The following is a 9,669-nucleotide window of genomic DNA, read 5'->3' as shown; positions in this document are numbered from 1 at the left end:
AGGGCCCCTCACTGACGAGACCCCGTCACGCACCAAACCAACGCCTCAAACCTACAGAACCCATTCACGTTCCAGCGTCTGTGTCTCGGCGGGTAACACCGCTCTGCAGGTCCCACGGGGCGCGAAACGCAGGGCTCCCCAGGCGGCGACAAGCCCTTTTCTAACCGTTCAGCTCCCCTGACGTTTCTCACGCTTGAGAGCTAGGGAGTTTGTCGTTTCGCCGGCATTCCTAGCACGGCCAGCGCCGCCTTCGTGACGAGCCTGACACGCATGCGCAAATCGGAGGCCCCCCCCCCCCCGGGCGGCGGTGCGGCCCGCGGCGGAGGACTCCCGCCGCCGCGGAGACACCGGGGCCGCAGACGGCCGTCCGTCAGGGGAAGCACCTGTACCGACGAAGGCGCCCGCTCGCCCGCCCCTCTGGAGGGCGGCAGGAGGCGGCCGGTGGCCCCGCCCCTTTCAGCCGTTAACGGCTGCTCCGGCTCCGCCCGGCAACCCCACCCCGCACGCGGGGGGGAGGGGCGGGCAGACGCTCGGCTCTCACGCATGCGCAGGGAAGGGCTCGGCCCCGCCCGGCGCCGACTTAGGTGGCCTGCGCGCGTTCCGAGCCGGCCGCCTCTTGCCGCGGGGGATTCTGGGAACGGTAGTCGCCCTGCCCGCCGAGGGAGTAGGGCCGCCGGCAGGGGGCGGGACTCCCACAATGCATCTCGCAGGGCAGCCGGGCCGCTCCGCCCCCAAGCGCGGTCATGTGACCCGCCCGCCGGTCTGAGCCTGCCGCTTCGCCGGGGGAGGGGTGAGAGCCGGGGAGATCGGGGGGGTCCGCGCGCGGCTCCGGGGGCGGGGCCTCGGCCTCCCCACAGGCAGCGGGCGGCCGGGGGGCGGGGCCGCGGGGGGGCGGGGCCTGCGCTTCGGCGGCCGTTTAACGTGCGCCGTCAGGGTGGCTGGTGAGGGTGGTCGTCCTCCCCCCCCCTTCCTCCTTCCGGAGTGACAGGCCGCGTCCCCGTGCTGATAAAATGGCGGCCTGCGGTCGGGGCCGTCTGTCGCAAGGGGCAGGGGTGGTTGCTCCGGGAGGTGGCGGCGGGTCCGGAGCGGGGGAGCGCCCCTCGGTGGGTCGGCGGTGGCGTCCCGGGGTTCGCCTCGCTGTGCGCGCTGCACCCTCTGCCGCCCCAGCGGGGTGGTGGATTGCAGAGGAGGCGTTTCGCCAGGCCAGGAGGTTGTTGGGTAGCACCCGGTAATAGCAGCCATCTAGCGTATGTATCACTGGGTAGCACCCATCAGTAGCATCTCTAACAGCAATAATTAACTCGGCATCGGCTGAGCTTTGACACGGCCATTGCCCCTCCCTTTAGAGGAAGTTATTTGGCAAGGATGAATCACGACATCCTCGTGCCACCGTCGTCTCTCGGTATTTTGATTGGCGTGGACTTGAGCAGTCGCGGTGTTTTCTAGCAGTAATCCATGGGACGCAAAGCTTGAGATAATTTTGAGGTACCTGTCGGCCGAAGCTGATGCAGAAGATTTTAATTCCTGCCCGTTTTGCTGATCAGGCAGGCCTGGGCCGCGTCTCCTGAAAACTGGATTCTCTTGTTTGAGGAAATGAATGACTGCTCATCTTTTTAAAGAAACTATAAAGCTGTATTTCCATGCACTGTGACCTGTTTTTTCCCTTGCTCTTATTGTACATGCCAGTTTTAATGGATGTTTCTTACTTTTTTTCCTTCCCTTTGGAGGGCAAGAAATTAGTCCAGATGCAGTAAATTGGAAGAAATGGAAGAAAGGAAAATCAAGAGAAGGAGCCCCAAATCATCTACCAGTCACCCTGCTCAGGTTGCCAACTCCAAGAAAAACTCAGTGCCGGTCAGCAAAAGTACAGCCTTTTCAAATCCCGCACCACAGCCTGCAGTACAAAAACCAAAGTTAAAACGGTAAGCTTGGGAGTGTCTTGAAAGCTTAGTGGAAGTGAAAGCCAAAAACCTGCTAATGCTCAGACAGTCTGAAGGGTGTTTAGACTGACTAGGACAGAATGAAAAGAGCAAGCTTCAGACTTGTGAAAATTTTTGATGATGTGTCTTTTTTAGCAAAGCAGTTTGTGTTTAATGCAGTGTAATGGTTTTACAGAAAAGGAAGGTGCTCGATACTCTTGTAAGCTTTATAAAATGTTACGCAATGCTGTAGACTCATAACAATTTAGCTGAAGAGATGATAGCCTGACATGATGGGTGAAAGACAGGAGCTGGGTGATCAAATATGGCAAATGTGGGTGTCATATGGGAGATGGCAGAGCCCCAGATGTACAGCTGTGAGGAACAAATAAAATATTATCTGACTGCAAGGTTGGAACTGACAAGGAAGGCAGGAAATGAAGGATGTATATTGAACTGGAATTTCTGGGTGGCTTTTGGGGGCCTATGAGTGGGGGCCATGGTAGCTCCCAGGCCATACTCATGTGCAGAGAGAGGTATTCAGCTCTTCAGAAAGTACCATTTTGGAATAGTTTGTGTGTTATTGATGATACATCTAATTCAGTTTGAGAATGTTAGTTTTCCTGCATGTTACAAAAGATATTTCTTGGCCATGGCAGATACAGTAGATAAATTAGTGAAGAGGGATTTTTAAAGTGAAACGTTAGCTAGAGAAAGGCAGATTATTGACCTGTAAGTATGAGCAGAAGTTTAAATACTGAACTGTTGTCTTTAGCACGGATAGTCTGTTTGAAGGATCCAGTATTGACCTGATGTATAGACTTCACATTGCAGAAATTCATTATTTTTCAGGAAAAATGTGTTACTATTTTGAGGGAAATAATACTAATAAATACTAACATGCTATAAATTGGTGGTTTCTGCAGCTGGCTCTACAGTTACTCAAGTCTCAACACTATTCTGGAATGTACTAGGAATTAATTTCTTGTAGCCCACAATATTGGCTAGAGAAGAAAACGTCCTTTTTGCTTTAAGCTTTGTAAAAGGACATTCTTGCTCAATTGTTAAGTCAAGCTTACCAAGCAGTGGTAATACAGACAATTTCTGAAACTTTCCCAGCAGGAGTGGTAATTGACGTAACAATGTAAGGATGAACTGCTGTTATGATAGTGGAGTAGGAGTAGTTAACTAATTTTTTCACTTCATCTGCAATAATCTCATGAAATAAGTTTTCCAGGAACAGTAATATATTGTATTAAACTTCAGATACAGGTGGAAAAAATCTGTGACCTTTCTGGCATACAAACCTTTCTTTAAGTCTGAAATTGAAGCAGAAATAGCCCAAGTTAAATTGAGACGTGTTGCTCTGAGTTGAACCGGATATGATAATTGTTGGACCATTAGTTGTTCCAGCATATTTATTATGTAGTCTATATGATAGACTACAGAAGCTGTTAGGTTGGAAAAAAAATTATTTCCCATAGGAAAGAGAGAATTTATGACTTGCAGAGCATGGGAGTATTCAAGGGAAGGGTGGGGCTTACTATGCTGTAAACCCTGTTATCTTCACTAATTAAATAAAGCCTTTACTAAGCCTGTGACTTTTTTTTTTTTTAAATATCCCACAGTATTCTAAATTTTAATTTTTAGGCTCCAAATCTTTCACTGAATCAGGTTCTGAACAAACTCGCTGTAAGGCTGCAGAAGCAGCCATGCCAATGTGAGAGAAGGACTGTGTGCACATGTGGGTGGGCAAATCAGGGATGGAAACAGCCCCATACCTGAATTGTACTAGGTTAGGATGCAGTCGGTCTGTCTGTCTGTCTCTGGGTCAGAGATGGAATATACTGCTTCTTACTGGTGGTTGTCTGTTTAGCTTCCATATCTATTGTGTATTCATTTGGATTTATAATGGTTATTCATTTTCATTCATGTAGCTTCTATGGGCACATGGTGCTCTGAGTAAATTTTATGTCTAGAGAAAAATATATGGCATCCAGGAATTTTGATGGTTTTGTTGCAGAGGGGGCTGTAGATAATTTTTAGCACACTTAACATTTGTTTGGGCATGGACTAGTACCATTTGGTATGTGTTGGAGTACTGGGAGACTGTTTTTGATGGTGAGTTTTACAAAATTGGGATGTTATTTGAAGGTGGGAAGAAGGAGCTCTAGGAAAATTTATCTGGAGGCAAGGCCACCTTCCTGTATAGGTTGTAACGAATTGTTTTCCACAGTGGTTGTAGTCTATAGGTGTTTGCAACAATAGGAGCATACGATTGTTGAGGATTTTTCTCCCTGGCTTAAAGAGAATTTGCACATGCTTGTTGGGTGATTTTACACAGGTAATGCCCCGTGTGCCATTGTTGGGTAATGGTCCTCTTCAGATTATTAAGATGGCCATTACAACATACATGTGCTCCATTGATGTTTCCCACTATTAGTAGGAAAGCAGATTGTTGGAATCCATTTTGCAGTATTAAACTGTCAAGACAGTGATGTTGTTCTTTATTCTTAAGACAAACTGGTGATCCATTTTTTAACTTAAAAGAAGTGATTGAAATATTTATTGTATATTTTTCCATTTCATTTTCAAAGCCCAGATGTACACTTATCTTACATTACAGATTCTCAGTTAAAGTGAAAGCAGGAAGTAATCTTTTTGGTTTGTTTGTTTATTTTTTTTTTCAGTGTAATAAAAGAGAAAGCCAAACCTCCAGGAGGCGAAGCAAAAGGGGCACAGGCAGCACCAATCCAACATTCTTTTCTCACAGATGTATCAGATGTCCAGGAAATGGAAAGGGGACTTCTGAGTCTCCTGAATGACTTTCACTCTGGCAAACTTCAAGCATTTGGTAAGTGCATGAATTGTCTGTGTACAGTAATTGTTTTTATAGCTATACGATGGTAACATTTGCAAAGAAATGGGCTGTACAGACAGACTGCCAGTTTGTCATATTGGTCTCTGCTATATCAAATGTTGTTTAACATAACTTAATAGATCTTACTGCATTTTTAAATGGTAGTCCTATTGTAATGTTGTCTTTGGTGTGAGATGATTGAAATGCCATTTTATTGTTGCTTCCAGCAGGGCATACCAAAGGCAGTACCTTGGCTTATGGATTTAAGATACCAAGTTTAAAGTCATTTATGACAGTATAGGAATAATAAGAAGTAACTGTATTTAGCACCTGATTTTGCAGCATATTAACTCTTTAGACTGTTGGTAACAACTTTTATGGAATCCAATGCAAGTTGCATTTTACCCAGCTTACTCTTCTGTCTTAGCATCTTATTCTTCTTACTACTTCACAGTTGATGGAGGTTTCAAAAAAAAGAAACAAAACCCATGACACTCTTGTGCTTCCATTTTTTCCCTGTAGTGTGTAGAAAGATGCATATATGCTTTTGCAAGTTTAGTGTTAGGTCAGCATGTCATGTTAATTCCACACCAATTTTACAAGAGAACCTGAAAAGTTTGTATTATATAAAGCATCAGTTACAAGAAAGAAACCCTCAAGATTTATCAAAATTAGAAAGAAGGTTTATTGTGATCATATTTATGATCATATGGGCCTTCCTAAATCAGAGAAAAATTCTGAGTATAGAAAAAACACGTATATGCTAAAAACCAGGTTAGTACGTTCGGTGGTTATTTTAAGTTCAGCACAATGTAACACCAGGCAGGGTGACAGAAATTTCAGTAGTGAAACAGGGAAAAATCATTGAGAAGTGAATTAACTTGTAAATTTGATGTTTAAATTCCTCTTCTCTGATGTAAAAAGCTGCATCTTCACACCTTCATTTGCTCTATCAGGTGTCTTTTAGATAAAGCTGTTGCTCATCCTTTTAGGAAATGAATGTTCCATAGAGCAGATGGAGCACGTGCGGAGTATGCAGGAGAAACTTGCTCGCCTCAATCTGGAGCTCTATGGGGAGTTGGAAGAACTCCCTGAAGACAAAAGAAAACTAGCCAGTGACTCCAACCTAGATAGGCTGCTGTCAGATGTAAGTACTAGGAAGGCAGAAAATATGGAACTTTGTCCACAGCACTCAGCTCAGGAAAACAACACTACTGGGTGGGCAGTGATTTACAGTTGAGGAGAAGTAGTTCTGTAATCACCCAAGACATAAGCCCTGGCCTCATTTTGGTTTTAGAAAACAGTACCTTGTTTTCCTTTTTTGATAGGCTGCTGCTTGTTTTGGTGAGTGGAGCAGTCTAGCTGTAAGCTGTCTGAGGATGTAGGCCTGTTTAGAGACAGCCAATGTACCAGGGAACTACAGCCATTTTCCCTGTGGTCCATCCTCCTGCATCTGGGGAAGACCACACACAACAAGGAATTTAGATCTGTATATTCTACACTTTCAGTTTTTCCTTTCTCTAGTGTATTTCCATAAAAACCAAAACTGTTAAAATATCTTTACATTTCCTGAGATCAGAAGATGTAAGTTTAATTTGGGATTTAGCTCAGTGCAGGTTTGCTTTGTCTTTTGTAATAAAATCATATATTTCAGCCCACACTATTAGTGATTTCCTTCACTGTCTTAATGTATTTATTTCATCGTGTCAGCATAATTGTTGCATCTGACTAACTGAAATGCTATTTCTGATACTTTCTACATTTATATTGCAGCTAGAAGAACTGAATTCATCTATGTATCCTTTTCCTTAAATGTATATTTTGCATTATAATTATTGTTAACTGTAATCAAATTACAGTATATTTCCCCAGTAACTGGTGTCTTTAGAGGAGTCAAATTGCTTCAATAACATCCTTTCTTTTAAGTTAGTAGTGTAATACAGCATGGATTTTAGGTTCTTCCATTACATAAATGACTGGATCTTAAGACTTTTAATTACAGGCCTTTTTTTAATACAGCGATTTATTTAGCTAGCGTGTACCACTTCAGACAGCGTGTTGGCAGTTGATGGCAAAGCCCCTCAGAAGCAAGGTCTTTCTTCATGCATCCTGCTGAGACACTCTAGAACAAACATACATAGTAATATTCCTTTTATAGTATTCAGAAGAGTGTTCTGTCCCATTGATAAGTGAATCCCATTATCTTTTTTTTTCTAGAAATATGTGCAGCTGTTTATCACTGATTTTACTCTGAATAGTGGACTGACCTAATTTTTTGTTTCTAGGGTCAGACTACAGTTGAGTCAAATACTTCAGCAGAGCTTTGGTAATTGAACAAATGTGTGCTCTTAGCCCACCCAGAGGATAGTTGAATGTCTTGGCTTGTCTTTTACATCATGCTTTTGATAAGCTGAGAACACAGTTGAGGAGTGTTACATTCAGTTTATACTGCAGTCTAGTTATTTCTGATCTTACACACTTTGTATGCATTGAGGCAAGTGGGACTCTGGTTTGGGACTTGAGATACTGCACTGGTATATACATTCTCTGTGTCTGTGGAAAGCTGTTTAAGGCTAGGTCTCATAAAGAACACAAGTGGAATGGGATGTTACTATCACACAATAGTGATAAAAATAATCTATTGTCCCCCTTGATCTGCTAGCTAATTCTGGAGGTATGTAATGCTTAAGTCTCATTGAGGAAGATTAATCTACTGGTTGAGAACTAGCATAGGACTGAGAACTGAAGTCATCTGGACTGGTGCATACCTGCCACAGGACGAAGCATAGTTTTGTGTAACATAGTATCTTATCTATACCTTATCTATATGTGAAATGTTATTCCTTAATGGTTTTCTTCAGCCAAAAACTGCATTTAGCAGATGCTCAAGATATTCCAAATAGTGCCACGGGCTGAAAGAACAGCTTTGTCAGTTTGGATTCTCCCAGAAGCTTTTCTTTTGTTTTTCCTGACAGCAGAATCTGGAACAGTTGTGGTTTTGTGGTTGTGTTTGGTTTGGTTTGGTTTTTTTTTTTAATTTTACACAATGAAGAATCAAAGTGCAAATCCAAATGTTTATTTTTGCACATTCCTCTGAGCACTGTATTATGTCAGGACTCAGTATCTAGAGTTTTAAGTAGGTTACTGTGATGCTATGCTTTTTATTATTGCCTTATTTAATAGAAAAATTAGGGAAACGTGGAAGTGTATTTCTTCTCTCACAGTGTTGTTCATATGCTTGAAAATGAAATATGTATATAAGCTCATTAGCATTGCTCTGTTTTTTATGAAGGTAGCAATGATGTTGCCTTTCTGATCAGTATGTAGACAATCTGTACACTTTATCTTTTAGTGTTTTGTTGATCAGTGATGCCACAGATTAATTTATTGTTAATAAAGTGAAACATTTTAAATATATGATGTTTCATTTAGAGAAGTTGCTATCTGTTCAGCTGTGTTAAGATATGAGTTCTTGCATGGTCTGAATATTTGCAGAGTTTACTTTTTTCATTATCATTAATAATTATAAAATATCACTAAATAAGAACTAGCATGCATGCTAGCAGTCCACACAATTTGATTAAATATTGTGAAATTCCAAAATTGGGTAAAGAGTTACTGTTCAATAAATCCAGTATATGCAATTTTGTAGTCATTCCTATGTTACAGTCTGGTATTAATTTGTATCATCTTTGTGTTCACAGTCAGAGAAAGAAATTCTGTATCAGTGTAAAATGAGGCTGGTTTTAGATCCAAAATTTCTATACTGGTCCATCAAACTGTGCCTTTAGTTCTAGATTTATTTTATGCTCGCTTTTTAGGTAATACATTCAGGTTCTATAGTGTGTATACTTAACTGCGCAAGGAGTGAAATCTTTATCCTTCTACTTGAGAGTGAAGCTTTCATCTGCCCAAAGTGGGCATCTCTTGTTCCCTGGCCACATGCCTTCTGTTTGGCATCTTTTGAGAAGGTGCTTCTTCAGCTGCAAGATGTAGTAGTGGATTCCATTAGCTCCAGCTCCTTTCTGAATCACACATAGGGCCAAGTCTGCACTCTGCAGCTGGGGACAGAAAGATCATTTAAACACCACATTGTACTCTGGCTACAAATTCAGCCTCAAACTCTTTTATTCCCTGCCTCACTTATCAGGCAAATCTCAATGATTAACAAACCAATAAGGAGCCAAGTTGGGCTTTTCCTTCAGGATGTTCTTGTTCTTTACATCATTTACCTCCTTTGTTGTTGAGATTCTCTAGGAGTTGTGCATGCTGGTAAAAGTATCCAAAGTCCCAGCCTGCTGCAGGGTATGTACCTGTGATGATGTGAAATCCAAAGACAGCTCAGGAGAACTAGAATACAACATGCTTCTCACAAAATGAACCCAAGGTTGTGGGTTTTTTTTTCCCACTCTTTAACCAATAACTGGGCAGTTGTCCTTTTCTGCACAGTAACTTCTCACTGTCAGCACTATGGCCTTGTTTTTGTGCAGACTTCTGAACATCAAAGGAAAAAAGCAGCATGTTTTAGCCTCATGCCTCAAGGGGTGTAAGGGTGCAAGGCTAGTTGGGATGGTGAAAGTCACTAGCAGAGCTGCGTTTATAATAGCAAAATGACAATTCTTGCAGCTCATTTTGATTCAGGAGGAGAGCTGTACCCTCACTAGCACTGTATTGCCAGTGCCATATATTGCAGCATCAGTAGTTGTCATAGTTTAAGCTATTCTACAGTAGAGATAATTCTTACTCCTTTTTGGGTTCTGTCATCTAACAGCTTAGGCTTGTGACTTCAAACACATTTCAAGTAACTTACAAATGCGTGGCCTGTTGGATGTCTTGATCTCTCAATTTCTGTAGCAGTTCATGCAAGTACATAATGCATAGGTATAATTC

At 42.6% G+C, this 9,669-nt stretch overlaps 1 protein-coding gene across 6 annotated transcripts; it reads left to right on the top strand.

The window, feature by feature from the left end:
- Positions 1–645: 645 nt before the first annotated feature.
- Positions 646–8,423, top strand: CCDC28A (coiled-coil domain containing 28A). 6 transcript variants are annotated; one of them, XM_069787189.1, is made up of 6 exons: positions 646–790; positions 1,728–1,922; positions 4,610–4,773; positions 5,772–5,926; positions 6,553–6,575; positions 7,641–8,423. In XM_069787189.1, the coding sequence occupies exons 2-6, from the start codon at positions 1,765–1,767 to the stop codon at positions 7,693–7,695; spliced, it is 555 nt and encodes a 184-aa protein (XP_069643290.1). In that variant the 5' UTR covers positions 646–790; positions 1,728–1,764; the 3' UTR covers positions 7,696–8,423. The 6 variants fall into 6 exon arrangements, with proteins under 6 accessions (XP_069643290.1, XP_069643292.1, XP_069643291.1 ...); XM_069787191.1 differs by having other exon boundaries at positions 780–857; XM_069787190.1 differs by lacking the exon at positions 646–790 and adding an exon at positions 862–941.
- The last annotated feature ends 1,246 nt before the right edge of the window (positions 8,424–9,669 follow it).

The sequence above is a fragment of the Haliaeetus albicilla genome, chromosome 7 (assembly GCF_947461875.1).
Source record: "Haliaeetus albicilla chromosome 7, bHalAlb1.1, whole genome shotgun sequence".
Classification (NCBI taxonomy): domain Eukaryota; kingdom Metazoa; phylum Chordata; class Aves; order Accipitriformes; family Accipitridae; genus Haliaeetus; species Haliaeetus albicilla.
This window is presented reverse-complemented; position numbering and strand designations above follow the sequence as displayed.